General features: G+C 22.2%; 3 protein-coding genes and 1 non-coding gene across 4 annotated transcripts; 1 reads left to right on the top strand and 3 right to left on the bottom strand.

Moving 5' to 3' along the window:
* Window positions 1-59: 59 nt before the first annotated feature.
* Trnac-gca (transfer RNA cysteine (anticodon GCA)) lies at window positions 60-131 on the bottom strand. The gene has a single exon. It is a non-coding gene; the product is annotated as a tRNA-Cys (tRNA).
* A 924-nt stretch (window positions 132-1,055) lies between these two features.
* LOC128956064 (uncharacterized) lies at window positions 1,056-2,358 on the top strand. The gene is made up of 4 exons (XM_054301745.1): window positions 1,056-1,137; window positions 1,333-1,632; window positions 2,121-2,224; window positions 2,344-2,358. The coding sequence occupies exons 1-4, from the start codon at window positions 1,074-1,076 to the stop codon at window positions 2,356-2,358; spliced, it is 483 nt and encodes a 160-aa protein (XP_054157720.1). The 5' UTR covers window positions 1,056-1,073.
* Window positions 2,359-6,368: 4,010 nt separating this feature from the next.
* LOC128956063 (uncharacterized) lies at window positions 6,369-7,692 on the bottom strand. Its single transcript, XM_054301744.1, has 4 exons — window positions 7,493-7,692; window positions 6,950-7,378; window positions 6,669-6,851; window positions 6,369-6,572 (listed from the first exon to the last, which is right to left on the bottom strand). Exons 1-4 carry the CDS (start codon window positions 7,619-7,621, stop codon window positions 6,369-6,371), a joined length of 945 nt encoding a protein of 314 aa, XP_054157719.1. The 5' UTR covers window positions 7,622-7,692.
* Window positions 7,693-9,779: 2,087 nt separating this feature from the next.
* LOC128955415 (uncharacterized) lies at window positions 9,780-17,412 on the bottom strand. Its single transcript, XM_054301083.1, has 10 exons — window positions 17,209-17,412; window positions 14,587-14,845; window positions 13,936-14,002; window positions 13,571-13,613; window positions 12,226-12,321; window positions 12,004-12,111; window positions 11,755-11,866; window positions 11,579-11,663; window positions 10,019-10,388; window positions 9,780-9,839 (listed from the first exon to the last, which is right to left on the bottom strand). The coding sequence occupies exons 1-10, from the start codon at window positions 17,296-17,298 to the stop codon at window positions 9,780-9,782; spliced, it is 1,290 nt and encodes a 429-aa protein (XP_054157058.1). The 5' UTR covers window positions 17,299-17,412.
* Between the last annotated feature and the right edge of the window lie 188 nt (window positions 17,413-17,600).

Raw genomic sequence — 17,600 nt, 5'->3', positions numbered from 1 at the left:
CAATTTAATTAAACAAATGTGTAATTTTTATGTTGACAAACAAACAAAAAAAATGCTTGAGGGGGCACCCGGGTTTGAACCGGGGACCTCTCGATCTGCAGTCGAATGCTCTACCACTGAGCTATACCCCCATATGATGAGTACTATAGGCATATCATAGGCTAAACATCACTAATAAAGTCCTTGAAAATTATTTCAATAATAATAATATTAATATACAAAACTTGTATTGTATTGACTTTTTTTGTTGAGTAGTATTAATATAGTGAAAGTTATGTAGTTTTTAATATCAGATATTTAATAGCATATAATAATAATGTATTACTAGATGTATTACAATCAATGTTTTATATACAGTGTATATACCTGTACAGTAAAAATACATTTTACACTCAAATGGTTATAATTATTGATATTATTGTAAACTTTACTAAAATTTTCAATATTTGTGATAAAATTTTCAATATAAAAGTTAGGATAAGTTTTGAAATATAAAAAAAATATTTAAGAGTTATTAATCAAAAAATAAATAATAGTCTACTATTTATAGTAAACCATAATTATATTATATAACTACAGTAGTATTTGAAAACATAAATATTTATTTTTTAAAAATTTTATTAAATTTTAGTTTAGTATAACTAACACTATGTTTTCATAAATAATAATTATTTTTATTTATTTAAATTTATTAAATTTATGGATTTATGAATATTTAGATAATATATATGTATGTAAACAACAATTGTCGCCACAAATAATATAAATCTTGTTAAATATTTTCAATAGTATTAGTATTAGTAGTCATCACTTATGATGAGAGGAGCTGAGCATCACTTAAGGCGTGTGTAATAATAATAATAATAAATAGCGTTTAGAGTATGGAGTTTAGGTATTATAACAATAATACAAAAACATAAACACAAATAATAGAAATATATTTCACAATTTTCATGTAATATCATATATATATATATATTTGTGATCATAAATTGTTCAAATGGATAATTTTTGAATTATTTTTATTGATAACAATAATTATATTATGAAATGCATTATGTATTAATACAGTTATGAAAATAGTAATTTTGATTTTGATTATCAATATCTATGTACATGTATCCGACTTATATACAGGTAAAACACATTTTATTATATATATATATATATATATATATTATAATTACTAATTATAACTAATATATAACTAATAAAATAATTATTACTAATTATAAATATATATAAATTTATATATATCTAAATTCATAGATATCTAAATAAATAATTTGTTATTTTTTAATTGATAATTAATTAATTTGTTAATTTTTTCAGCTGAGGGAGTGCCCCATCAGTACGACCTGACAGTAATTAGTACATCCAATCTGTCGTGTTATACCTGTTCAACAATTGACGACATCGGCTGCAAAGTTATCAACGAAAGCTATTATTACTACAATAACAAATACAGTACCTATAATACCCGTTACTATGGATCAAAGTGTGGATCAGATCAACCCTATTGTCAGGTCCAGCGTTTGGACGCTAAGATTAACCTAACACATCACGACTACAAATTCTGGGCCATTCAACGCAAGTGTGCCAAAGAGTGTAGTGATGGATGTTTTGTTTTAGGTATGAGCCCAACAACAACAACAAAATAGCATACTATACCACTACCTAGACATCCCCCCCCCCCCCCCCCGGTGTTAAGCCAATTAATAGGTTTACCCTTTAGATCCATAGATTCATATAATAATTGTTGGAATAGTTTATCCATTTTTTTATTATATTTTTTACAACAAATTTAATAGTGAATACAGAATATCAAAAAAAAAATAATTACAATATTTTTACTTATCATTAGTATTATTAATTGAATTTTTTGTAATTAGTAGTTAATTAAATAGTAGGATAACTAATCCAGTATATTATTATTATTAATTTATTTTTATGATTAAGATGTTTGTTTGTTTTTTTTGTATTTAATAAGTCATTTTTATTTATTATTTTTTTTGTTGATAAATTTAACCAAAATATAATTGTTTAATAATTTTTTATTTATTACAATTTAATTATTAATCAATTAATTTTATTTTTTGTTTTTTCATTAAAAAAAATAGGAGAACGACATAAACTGAGTTTATGTACCACTTGTTGTAAATCCAATTATTGTAATATTGGTAATACTGGCGATACAATTGCTTATTTAAATATCTTTCTTATGGCTATTCTTTTAATTTTATCAATTTATTTGTAAATTAATTTTAATAAATCATTGTGTGTTTTTTAAATAAATAAATAAAATATGCAATAAAATTAATTATTATTTATTTTATTTATAAGTACAAACTGTGTTAATTTGTTGAAACAAATTAATAATTTTTCCCAGATTGAAATTTATCATTTTTATATGCATTATTATTATTTATATATTGATAATTAAAAAATTATAATTATCAATAATTAACTATAATTATTATTATTAATTTTATCAAATTTATAATGACCCAGAGCACATTTCTATAGGTATACTTGACGTCAATTAAAAAAACAATAGCACTAAAAATTAATATGTAAAGTGTTAACAGTTAATTTACATTATTACTTAAATTATAAAAAAAACAAATTAATTATAAATATTTTTCTAAAAAATATTATTATTTATTATGCATATTTAATTAAAATGTCAATATAATTTGTTTCAACAATAACAACAACAAAATTATCAAGGCTATAAATCTAAATTTTTATGAATTTTTTTATAATTATAATAATTTCTATTTTTTAAAAATAAGTATATTAATAATAAATATCTACAATATATAATTTTTAGATACATAATTTAAATACAAATTCATACCATAAGTTATATATTATCGACTACTAACTTATTGTAGTTATTAAAAAAAGCTAACTGTGCTTGAGTTAAAATACAGTATGCCATGCACCCACCTAACTAATAATTACAATCAAATATTTATAATTGATTACAAATATTCATTTTTTAAAATACATACCTAAATCACACACATTTTAAAAAATAAAATTATTATTATTATTATAATAAATTAAATTTTTGATAAATCATCAAAAAAATAATATTATTAATTTTAAAATTAATTATATATTAAACAGAAAATAAAGAGAAAAAAATTAAAAATAAATATATAAACAAACAAAAATTAATAAATAAATTTCACACAATTTTATAAATAGTTTGCTAAAAGCATAGTTATTATTATTATTATTGAATTATGTTGATTACATTTAATTGCTTACAAAAAAATTGTTATATATTTTGTTTTATATATATATATATATAAAGTGTTGTTAGGTGTGGTTTTTATACCAAAAAAATAAAAAATAAAATAAATTATTATAAAGTTATGTGAAGTCGCGCTATAATAATAATAATAAATACTAAAACAAATATTATTAATGAGTTATATATATAATTAAAAAATCAATTCACGTTATTGACCTATTAATCTAATAGCTGTTTGGGCTTAAAATTTTAAAAAAATTATTTATAATAATCTATTGCTATTGAATATCAAATCAATTTTATTTTAGTTTTTAAATAGTTGTATAATATTTATAATCACAAGGCATTAATTAATTTCATTGATAATATATAATAAAAATTTTTTAAAAAATTAAAATGATGTATAAATAGTTGATAACTTTATATTATTGCAATTATTATTATTATTATTATTATTATTATTATAAAATTGTATTAATTATTAAATACAATACAATACATTATACAATATTATTATATGCAAAATATTATTACTATTATTAACATAAAATGTACATGTACTTTTTTAAAAAAAATATCATATTTAATATAAATATTTATGTTAATATATATAGTATTATTTTCTATTTAAAAATTAAGCTAGCTAAAAATTTGTATACAAAATATAACTAGCTAAACTGTTGATAATAAAATCAAAATTAGCATGCTAAATAATTCATGTTACTTATCAAAAGATTTAGTTAATTAATTCAATTAAAAACTGTATTCAATTAAAATACAATAATTGAAGTGTATATTAGTTGTGAACAGTTAAGTGAAACATTAGGTGATCCGACACTCATGAGTAACAGTTATGACGACAAAAGTCTAACCTTAAAAATAAAAATTAAAAAAAAACAACTAAAACCTATCCTAACGTCACGACTGTCGTCAATACTGTATTCAAAAATCTAATGGTAAGTACTATCTATGTATGTGTTTGTATTGTATTGTATAGCTAAATGGTATGTCTATTGGATGTCATGATGGGATGGTTATATAGGATAGTATGGACGTTGACGATGATGATGATGATTGTGTGCTATACTACGGGCCACAAGATTTGTAAAATGAAAAATAAGGGGTGAAAAAGCCCCACCAATAACATAAGTAACCACATGAGTGGCATTAATGATCATCACTTTTTTGTTGGTTAATAACTATTCAATTGGATAAACTATATAAATGTAATAAATGTTAATTAAGTTATAGTTATTTATAACTTTAATAACATATTCATAAATGTACATATGTTTAGAATATTTAATAAACATTTATGTTATATTGTGCTATTAGTATATATTAACAAAATTAAGCTAGCTAAAAAATTTGTATACATAATATAATCGGCTAAACTGTTGTTAATAAAATTTAAATTAGCATGCTAACTAATTATTACAATTAAAACAAAGTTATTGTTAATTAATTAAATTAGAAACTGTTTTCAATAAAAATACCAATAATTGAAGGGTTTATTAGTCGAACAGTTTTATTCAATTATTAGGTGATCCGACACTCATGAGTAACAGTTATGATGACCAGACAAACAACCCAACTGTTCACAAGTCTAACCAAACAACGATACGTCCCGACGTATACTATATATATATATATATCAAAATCTAATGGGTAAGTACTGTGTGTGTGTTTTGTGTGTATTGTATAGATGAGCTAATTGGGCACCAAATGGCACTAACCTAACCATTCATATTGGTTTAGTGATGCGATGAACAATTGTATGGGCCTTTAAACAGGCCACAAGAAATGCAATTGAAAAAATTAGGGGTGTAAAAGCCCCGCAATAATACAATTAACTACATGAGTGACCCATTAAAATGATCACCACTTTTTTTTGGGGGGTGGGAGGAGGGCATCACTACTACTATAAACTATTTAGCTATTTGGGTATATTCCTAACCTTACAGTTCAATAGTCCAGTAACTGGACTCCAGTCTCTCTCTCCTCCACTCTATAACTATGAGTGACTTAATATTCATCACTTTTTTCCGACTTTTTTACATTTATTATATATTATATAACATATTTATATTATACTATTGACTGATTGATTGTATGGTTAAATAAATACTTTTTACAGCAAACTATTATATGAATTATTATAATTGTCAACAAATTTGTTATTTAAAAAAAAACTTTAAAATAATTTAATTGTATAATTTTTGAAATAAAATAAAACAATTAATAACTTTATTAAACACTGATATTTTTGTACCTATATATTATATAAAGTATAATCCCGTACTTTACTTATGATAATAATTTTAAAAATAGTAAATTTAATATTATTTACTAAGATTACTAATAAATAAATATAAATAAATATTAAATTAAAATAGTATATTTTATTTATTTATTTTTTAGTAACAAGTCTACACCTAGATTATTTATATGTATGTGTTTAAAAAAAAATTTAAATAATCTAGAATCTAGATTAAATTTTTTATATAGAAAAAATATGATTAACTAAAACGTATAGTATAAAAATTTTAATTTAATAATAATATACATATCCTAAATGATCCTGGGGCAAATTAATAGGAGGTTATTGTAAATTAAATTAATTAAACTATTATCAATGAAAAATCTAAATAATTGTTTGGTATATTGATATGTTAAATAGAGGGTGGGCTAGGCATCTCTAGACCCCCCCCCTAAATATAACTCATAGTTAGTGACTTTCAGATGATTATAAGATTTTTATGTGTGTCTATAACTTAGTAATATATTACTAATAATTTAACTTGATGAATAAATTTTAATAATAATAATAATAAACTTTAGTTAGTGTTTTAGTATAGTTTTGAATAATTTATTAATATAAAATTTTAGTTTAACAAAAAAATAGTTGAAAATAAAAATTTATTATTATGCATGATATTACACAAAAAAAACATAAAATTTAATGAAAATTTATAACAACAAAAATTAATCTAAAGATTAATATGAAATTTATGATAAAAATTGGATTATAATTATATAAATACTGTGTGTACTGTATATGATATAATAAACTTGTTATATAATAATTTTGAACATAAAAACACTAATAATAATGAAAAAATTCAATGACCAACATTAATATCAAACAAGTCGGCGGTAGTATAGTTATTGAGGAACTGGTGGCTACAACGCTATCCGGGGTTATCATTGGGATAGTAGTCGGAGGAGGAGGAGGAGTGGTGGTCGTCGTCGGTATAACCCTGTCCTTACAGCCCAGTAGTCTATTCCATGGCTTCCATTCAGAGCACTGGGAAAATAATAATAATAATTTTTGAATTGACCAAAATTAACAAACAAACAAAACTAAAATTAATATATAATTATTAATTAATCTAAAACTAACAGATTTGCCATTAATTAGTTCACAATAAGTGTCATCACTTTTGATGATATAGACAGCCATTTGGTTGTCGCCGCTCAGTGGCCACGAAAAGGCGTCGACAACATCAATGGGAAAGTATTTTTCGTTATAATAGTTGCCGGCCTTTCGTACAAATGTGTCGTTTTTGGTGCTAAAGTAGTGGATCTAATAATACCATCAAAAGCATAGTTACAAAAAATAAAACAAATTATGACAATTGGTTGGACGGATCAGTTAGTATGTGATAATACTATATCACTTACTTTCATGTGTTCGGTACTATAATTACGATCAGCTTCGAGACCGACAAGTATCGGGTCATTGGTGTCGCCGTTATGAAAGACGGCGGCAAAGCCGTGCTCTTTGGGCAGTTCGTCCCAATAGAAGCCGACTTCGGTGGCCGCATACATCATCTGCGACTTGTTGACCGGATTTTCATACCACGACCACCAAAACATACCGCCAAACTTGTAGATTCTGTTTACTACTTTCGTATGACCGGCCAATACGGTCACCAGTCGTTGATTTTCGCGTACCGGATGCAAGAACTCGTAGTCAGTCATCCGACCGCTGGGACTGACCTGAATCTTATCGGGAAAACCAGTCAAATCCCAGTAGTCTGACTCGCGAAACAATCGTACCGTCCGATTGGGAAACCGATCGATTGAATATATGGGCAAACTTTGACATAACTTTTGTTTTAAAATATTTATTGCATACCAAACAAATAGACAAATCAATCAATCAATTAAATTGTTTTTTTATCGTGAAATTAATTATATATATGATATATATATATTGGTTACCGAGCTCTGGCTATTTGGTTGACAATTGATAACATTAGATGTGATAATAATAATAAATACCAATGAAATTATAGTCAAACAGTTACTACTACTACTAATTTTAATTGATGTCAACAACAGGTAAGTCATAATTTCTTATTTACAATAAATTTATCAAATTATGGTTAATATTTATAAAAAAAACAGTAGACAACCAAAATCCTACTGAATTATGAAATTTGATTTAAAAATTTAATTATTTAAACTTTTAGTGTATTTAATCCTAATAACTTTAAGACATTTGTTTTGTTTGTTTGTTTGTTTGTTTGTTTGTTTGTTTGTTTGTTTGTATGTGTGCACACTTCCTCAACAACCATTTTTTAATTCAAAGCTAAAAATATATTGTTATATTTTCAATTTTAATTTAAAGCAATATTATTTCTATGGGAAATTTTAAATGATTATTGAGCTCAGGTAGGTTTTAGGGACAGGTAGGCTGGTGTCGTGTAATTACACTTTGCTATATTATATGAGTTACAGGGCACCGGGAGGTAAGCTACCTGTGCTAAATTTTTGCAAAATTTTCTCAAATGCAAAAATTTTCAATTTGTGTTAAAATTTTCAATTTTAATTTAAAGCAATGTTATTTCTATGGGAAATTTTAAATGATTATTGAGCTCAGGTAGGTTTTAGGGACAGGTAGGCTGGTGTCGTCTAATTACACTTTGCTATATTATATGAGTTACAGGGCACCGGGAGGTAAGCTACCTGTGCTAAATTTTTGCAAAATTTTCTCAAATGCAAAAATTTTCAATTTGTGTTAAAATTTTCAATTTTAATTTAAAGCAATGTTATTTCTATGGGAAATTTTAAATTTTTGTTGAGCTCAGGTAGGTTTTAGGGACAGGTAGGCTGGTGTGTCGTGTAATTACACTTTGCTATATTGTGTGAGTTTATGGCACATGTTAGCTACATGTGTTAAATTTCAGTAAATTTTTTTCAAATGCAAATTTTTTTTCGCAAAAATTAAATTTTCAATTTTTATTAAAATTATTTAAATATATATAAAAACTAAAATTTCTCAAAAGTTTAGTCGAATTAATGTGTATTGGTTCAGTAGTTTTGTTACATTAGGTTATGTAGTAGTTGTATAAACAAATTAAGTCTCATTCAAATTACTTATAGTAAATATTTTTAAATTAGTAAAAGAATTGCACGGCTATACATGTTGCTCGGGACAAACTAGTAATAATTATAATAATAGCGCGTGAATTGTAATTAAAACTATACTAATAATAATAATAAATTTTAATTAATTGCGCGCTCCTCTAAAAATAAAAATCTAATAATAAAAAATTTAGTATTCATTATAATAAATACATTTTATTTTGTTAATTAAAATTTTATTGTAAATTTCAATACAGTATTAATTTTTAAAATAATTGCAATTTTTATTCATTTATAACTTATTTAAAAATTAACATACATTTCAATATTATACTACAAATAAATTAGATATGCTTTTGATATATTTAAAAGTTATTAAAATTGAAAAAATAAATCCACTTTAGTTAGTTAGTAAAGAGAGAGAGAGAGAGAGAGATCAAACTTATTTAGGTTAGCAGTCAATCAATAATTGTTACAATAATATCATTAAAATCTTAGACAATTAATATTAAATTTATTTAAAAATTTAATTATGTAAATAAAACAAAACAAAAAAATCTAGATATAATATTTATCCGATGGGCAATTTTGTTTTATTTTTGTGTCAATAAATTGAAATAAATACAAATAATAGACAATTTGTAAAAATTAATTTTTCCAATTTATTTTTATCAATACTATGCAAACTATACATACATATACTGTTAATATTGAAAATATAATTTGTCACTAGGTTAGTTTTTTTTATATAAAACAATTAAAAAAATTAGTTTAATGATGATAATGATTAGATAATACAGTAAATGATATCAAAAATGATAATACAGTATTACAATAAAAAAAACTAATTGAAATATATTTTCAAAAAAAAATATATATTTAAGTTACAAAAAAAATTTTGTTGAATATAAATTAAGAACATTTTTTTATTTAAAAAAATCTATATATATTTATTTTCTATAAATATAATGATTTAATTTCTAATTAAACAAAACAGAAAATATTTTTAATTTTATCCAAAAAAAACTAATAATAAAACAAAATATTTAAATTACAAACAAAACACAGACAAAACTATTACAGTATTTATGTCACACATAAAAAACTAACAAAAAAACTAAAAATTAATTGTAATCTTCTTTTAAGTTGATTTATAGAGAAGTATTGTTAGATCTTTGTATAGCATTCTTACATAAGACGCCTAAAGTTGACGGAAAAAAATATCAAAAAATTAAATTAAATTAATTTATACATAAAAAACACACACAAATAACTATATGAATAAATTATATATAAATAATTTTTATAGTCAACAACAACAACAACACAACTATCCTCACATCCCATTCCACCCTTGATATCCCCATCCCTCTGCCTTACCTTTGAATGTGTGACACATGAGCCCCAATTGCGACCAACTATACAATGCCAGGTCGGTTGGTATAACTGATCAAAGTCTTGTTTAATACTTTCTGCGATGTGCTTCTCCGTTGTATGAACTTTGATGGCATGACTGGTACTCTGGATGGCCGCCCTTTGCATCTGCTGAGGCATATCTGCCGCCTGTATCTTCAACTCTGGCCATTGTTGTTGTTGTTGTTGCTGTTCCTCTTCGTCTTCTTCGATGATTTCGCCGTCGACAACACCACCACCACTGACACCGACACCATTAGCAATACCTCCGACACCATTGCTAATGGAGAAGCGTTTCTCTCTTTCTTTATGTGCATTTAATGCACGAATTTTCGGACTATTATTATTATGTTATGAATGTGTGTTAATAAAAACATTAGAAATATATTTTTTATGAATTAAATCAATTATCTTATGCTTTTCAATAATAAATGTATGCTATTATTTAAAAAATGAAAGTTTAAAAAAATCAATTGTCTACAAAAAACTGATGATTTGTTGTTGTTGGTATAAACAGGATATGTGGGGAACGGGTTAGTCATAAAGTGTTTCAACACTTTATTCAGGTATGAAATTGATTATTAAAAAAAAAATTTTAATAAAAATAAGACATCAATGAATCAAATAGTTTACACATTTGTAAAAATCGATAACAAAAAAAAATTTATACTCTACTAAAACTTCATGAAAATATTTTAATATATTTTTAGATTTTTTATGAAAATTCTCTATAATAATAATGTTTAAAATGATTTTGTTTAACGATATTGAATATCAATTAAATTGATTAAAAAAACAAGATTAAAGCATTGCATATATTAAAATTATATTATCACACATAATTGTATAGTATTATCATTATTATTAGTTTTTATTATTTATGTAGAAATAAAAACATTATTATAATAATATTAATATTAATATTAATATTATTGAACATTTTTTTATAAGTCACGTAAAATGTTTTTCTAAATGTAAAAATTGAACGTAGATTTTAATTAATATATAATTTTTATTTATACAGAATATATACGTTTGAATATATTGATAATTACCGCATAAATTACTATTAAAGTTATGTTACAATAAAATTCAGTATTTATTAAATTATTGCATAACTGGCTTAAAAAAACAAAAAACAAATAAACGTGAAATTTTTTTCCGATAAAAATCTGATTGCAAACGAAACTATTAAATTGATTTAATAGGCAAACATGTTATACATATAAAAAACAAAACAAAAAATAATAATATCATTTTGTTGATGATAAGTATCAAATTAAATGTTAATTTTTTGTTTTTTTTTTTAATGATATAATAGTCTATAATAGTTTAAACTTATTTATTTTAGCGACTATATATATATATATATATGACTATTCAGATTAAATCAAATCAAATAAAAAGATTATTATATTTAATTTTTATTAGTCGATAAGCAACAAGTTTTTTTGATAAATTAATTTTTTTTTGATAAAACTAATAAATAATTTTTTTTAATTGGATTTAAATTCAAAAAATACTTACGTATAAGTAGGCGATTGTTTAAAAAAGTCATCGATATCTTTGACTTGTGTTTTATCACTTGAATAATCACTGCTTCCGATTGAATCTATCAATCGATAAATAAAATCAAAAAATAATTGTAATAATAATAATACCAAAAATAAATAACATATTTATATAAAACTACTATTAAATACCTCTTCGGACTCGTCTATAGTAAGAAACGGCACAAATCACTGAATAGACTCTTAAAGCGGTGAGAAAACCGACAATTACTGAGACAAAGACATCGGTAGCTCCAGAGCTGGACTGATATTATATTTTGATAATTAATTTAATTTTTCAAAAAATATATAAATGATTTGCAATTATAATTGATAAACAACAACAAAAAAAAACTTGTTTTATTAATCATAATTTATTTTCTCTTATGAATAAATAAATACCTTAAGTGTAGCTAATCTTAGGGCTGCAAAGCCGACCATTTGATCGCTTTCGGTAATCGAGTCGGGAATTCGCATATCTTTGGGAAAATAATGATCTCTCAAAGCATACTATAATTTTCAATTTGTTTGATATATATAAAAAAATAAGTGGGAAAATAACAACAACAAAAATTTCAATTATTAAACCAATGTTTTTATGTAATTATTTGTTGTGTTGTATACCATAATCACCCGAACCATCACAAAGCCAGCACTGGCCGCAATATCTACGGCGGCAAATACGGCCAATAATAATACCGATTTGAGCGATACATCTCTCTAATAATAATAATTATTATTATAAATATATATTTAATCAAATTATAATTTTGTTTTACTAATTTAAATGATTGGCTGTTATTATGCTAATTTTTAAATTTATTTTTAGTAAATAACATTGAAAAATAATGCTATAATAAAATTTTAATAGTGTATACTTAATAAAAAAATTATACAATTAAAATAATACTTAAAAATAAAACTATTTATAATATATATATAATTTTTGTGACATTCCCAGATGTCAATTGATAGTATAATTATTTATTATATTTTTTCGAGGGTTGAAATTATTTATTTGCTTAATAATAAATAGATAAATAGATAAATTGCTAATAATTTTATGCATTTATTAAAATTTATTTTTATAAAAAATAATTAATCAGATAATTTAGCTTTTAGTAAAAAAAAATGATTTGATTACAAATAAATTTGGAATTTTTTTAAAATAAAAAAAATCTGTTAATTATAGGACACATTTTTCCCAAACTTAATAAATAAATTAAAAATAATTCAAAATTGTACACCTGTTTGCATTAGTAGTAAACCATTGATTGGATAATTTAATGGATTGATATATATTAATATAAATTGATATTATATACAATATATTATATGAAATTGATAGTATAATTGTTTATTTAATTTATATACTGTATAGATATAACAACTACTGTAATAATTATATACCGGTATATATATAATCCACAGTAGGCACTAAACATGTAATTTATTTTTTTAATAAGATTTAATGCAATGGATTTTAATTAAATTCACATTCAGTTAGAAAAATTTTATAATTTATTAATTAATTATAATTTATAAAATGTGTGTATGTTTTGCAATCGGCATATGATTTTTCAACTATCAAATAAATAGCTTATCATTGAATATTTATGACAGAAAAATAAAACATTAAGAGAGAGATTATCATTAAAGTTTTTTTTCCTGCTTTTTTGATATTATTTTTATTTATTTTTTTTAATACTGACATTAATACTACATTTGTTTGAAAATTGTTTTATTTTTGTTGTTTATTTATTTTCATAATAATAATAATTGACTTGTATTTTTCATAACAATATACATTATATTAAAAATAATAATAGACAACAAAAAAAATAAAAAAAATATTTATTATGCATGCATTTTGTTGTTGTTGTTATTGTAAATATAAGTGTCATAATTAATAACTATAATAAAATATGATAATACTGTAATAATAATAATGTTTTAAGATATCACTTACACTAGTATGAGTTTCATTGACAGCATATGCCATCCAGGTCCAACTATAACACACATTAATTAAAAATATGTACATACATTATTAATAATTATATATATACAGTATCATATATTAATTATTCAAATTGCATCAAACAATTTTAATTATCATTTTTTTTGTTATTGTGTTGCTAACTATCTATCTTATTATTTAAATAGTACACACACACACACACATATATATATATATATATATATTATATAAATATATATAGACTTACATACACACCATTAAATAATTAAGCAAACAAAAAAATGTTAATCAATCATCAAAATTTACAATAATTATTAATATATGATACCTTCAAATAATAAATACATACATACCTTATAATATAGACTAATACAAAAATAAGGCTAAGTATGAGTGTAGTCCGCGCCGACATCAACTCAACTGTGGTTTTTCAGATAAATATATTTATATTTAGAAAAAAATAAAATAAAACAATAACTTATTAATTGTCACAAATGATTAATTAAAAACAAAAATTTGGGTCGAATTTGGGGTTTTTATTATTCATTTTCTTTATTCATATAATAATTTTTGTTTTATATATATTGTATTTTTTTATTATTATTATTTATTTATTTATATATTTATTTCTATTTTTGGGTTACAATCATCATCTCTCTAATAGTTTGCCGAAATAAATCTATAGTTAAACATAATAATACATTTTCTAATAAAAATAACAATATTATTGTTATTATTATTACATTATTATCCATAATATTAGTGTCTTTCTCTCTCTCTCTCTCTCTCTCTCTCTCTCTTTCTGTATAATAGTTTATCTAAATTTAAAATACTTAATAATACTTAATAAGTTTTAGTATCTCCTAAACAAATGTTATTTTACTGTATTAACAAACAAAACATTGAGACTACAAAAAAAAGTTTTTATTTTATTAAAAAAAACTTTTTATGTATTAAATAAATTATTTGTTTAAAAATGTATTTTTATAATCTAAAAGACAAACCGATTAGCGTTTCGATGTCTTGTTTGAAGTTTTCAAGATTTATGATAACATTTTGCTGTTGTATTGTTGTTATCGCTGCTGTTATACTTGTCTTTGGATTATTAATATTATTGTTATTATTATTATTATCACTACTATTGAGCCCTTTTAGTATGTTTTTGTTGATCCAATCATTTGAAACAAATTTTAAATAACCGACTTCTCTATCGACTTCATATAATTTTCCAGTCAATAGTATTAATGCTAGAAATGATAATCCCTTTTTGAAAAAAAAAAAAATGCAAACATTATATAAATAATAATTTTTTAAATTTTGTAAAAACTAAATAAACATTTAAGTATTATAATCAGAGTTAGCAGACAACATGTCTCTATATACTAAAAAGATTATAATACATTAAAATAAAAGATTACACACAAAAAATTTAATACCTAAACATACAGTTTATTTAAATATGCATCACATCATGTAGAAAAAATGGCGCCAAAGTAAAAAAATTAGGTAAAAATTTTAACCTTTACAATTGCATAGAGCATCAAAAATAAAATTTAATAAATCATTAGTTTGATCTGAATCACTTGATACCCCACATGATTATAGTTGACTTTATTTTTTGTACTAAATCATTTTATACGACACACGATTATAGTTGAATGTCACGTGATTTTCTATAGCCACACATTACATGTGAATCACTATAGTCGTGTGTCGTATAAAATGATTTAGTATAAAAAATAAAGTCAACTATAATCATGTGGGGTATCAAGTGATTCAGATCAAACTATTGATTTATTAAATTTTATTTTTGATGCTCTATGCAATTGTAAAGGTTAAAATTTTTACCTAATTTTTTTTACTTTGGCGCCATTTTTTCTGTTCCTGAAGAGATATCAAAATTTAAATAGTGATTTCTTATACCTGTTTTGGATGCTTTATTCAAATCTATACTCAAAAATTTTTACCTAAAAATTTTTTACCTTGGCCGCCATTTTCTATATCTTATGCTATGCTCTGACAAAATATCAAAATTTCAATACTGATCCCCATGTCTCATTTTTGATGCTTTATTTCTGAAAATATTTTTTGTGTGTAGTTTATAATATGCAACGTACTTTATCCCTCTACTCCGCAACCCAACGAACACCGATTATAATTTATATTTATATATTGTATATTAATATTAAATCTATTTTTTTAATGACAATGTACTGTATATTTAATGTTTTTTTAAGTAATAATGTACTAAAAATAATACACACAGCAAATGATTGTTTGCATCATTAAACTAAAAAATTTATAAATTATACTAAATTACAATATTTTGGCAATAATAGTAATTTTCAATGATTTTTTCAAAAAAAAATTTTACAGCAAAAATTATTTTATTATTAATTTATTTTTATCAAACAAATTAATAAATTAAATATATGTTTTTAATCAAATCTAATTAAATCTCTCTGAATATTTGATTTATAATTTAGGATAAAATTTTATTTTATAAATTAATAAATACTTTTACAGAGTTTTATCCTTTAGAATTCAAATAAATAAATTAATGTAGAATTAAATAGTAATATAAATTTTTTTTTAAAAAATTAAAAACTATTAGAAGAAAAAATAATTTTAAAATTTTAATAAAATAACATATTTAGCAAAGAAAAACTTTTTGTTGTTGAATACAATTCACATAAAAACATTTTTGATTAACTTTTAAGTTAAAATATTTAACAATATATACAACAAATATTGCTATTAAATAATATTTTTTAGTATTATTATTATTATTAATATTAGCACATCAGTTATGTTAGTTTATTTACAGTATATTATATAATATAACTTATTATTTATTAGCTAATATATCAATATTTGAAAAACCATAACACAATTATCTATAGAAGAAAAAATTTATTTAAATAAAATAAAAAGTTTAACAAATAATTATATTTATTTTGAAATTAATGAATGATAGAAATCCATTGGCCTTTACAATACATTACAAGTGTTTTTTTTATAAACAAAATATAATATAAAATACAGTAAAATAAGTTATTATAGTATTATTTATGCCCTAAAAAACATACTTTCAATTTTTTATTATCGCTTAAAATGTCAAAATCGTAATTTTTAATGCTTTTCACACAATTATAAAAATCTATGTTAAATATAAAATTAATAGATATATATACAGTAAAAAAGTATATATGATTTAATTTAAATTGTTTTTTAACTGACGACAACAAGTTATCAATTATTTGTATCAATCAGTTTAATACACAACAAAAATAAATAATAAGATTATTTAATTTAATTGATTATAAAAAATATTGTTTGAGTAGTTTTTTATGATATATATATATAATTAAAGTTATTTTCATGTCAAGTATACTTAAGTTTTATGATTTTATATTTTTTTTTGGAGCTAAAAGCTCTCAATAAATAAATAAATAAAGTTATCAACAACAATAACAAAAATTATTTAAATAAATATAATAAAAATATATATAATAAAAGTTAATTTTCAATTAATTAAAATAATAATAATCTTAATTATATAATTAATTAATATATAATTTTAATTTTTTACATATAATAGACATATAGTATATCTATAGACTTACAATAGATAATGTTCTCCACGATTGTAACCGATTTCTAACTAAATGTATTTTATTTAATCCATCCAAAACTGATGGATAACTGGTAATCATATTTATCCAACAAAAAAAAATTTTTTGGGATGTATTTTACACACACACACACACACACAATAAATATCACACACTTAAGTATAACAAAACAGTAGCAATAATTTAAAATTAGTCATTGACTAAAAAAAATAAATAAATATTGTTTGTCTATCATTCAAACAAAAATTTTTGTTTTGTGTCCACACAAATCATATATCAATACATTGCTATATTAATAGCATAGTTAGTAGTTAGTTATAAGTCACTTATCATTTTTTATTTGCCAAACAAATCACTAGTTTGAGTGATAAAATACAAATTGC

This window comes from Oppia nitens, unplaced genomic scaffold, assembly GCF_028296485.1.
Source record: "Oppia nitens isolate AA-2021 unplaced genomic scaffold, nextdenovo-longstitch-racon4-pilon3 scaffold2_pilon_pilon_pilon, whole genome shotgun sequence".
Lineage (NCBI taxonomy): Eukaryota > Metazoa > Arthropoda > Arachnida > Sarcoptiformes > Oppiidae > Oppia > Oppia nitens.
This window is presented reverse-complemented; position numbering and strand designations above follow the sequence as displayed.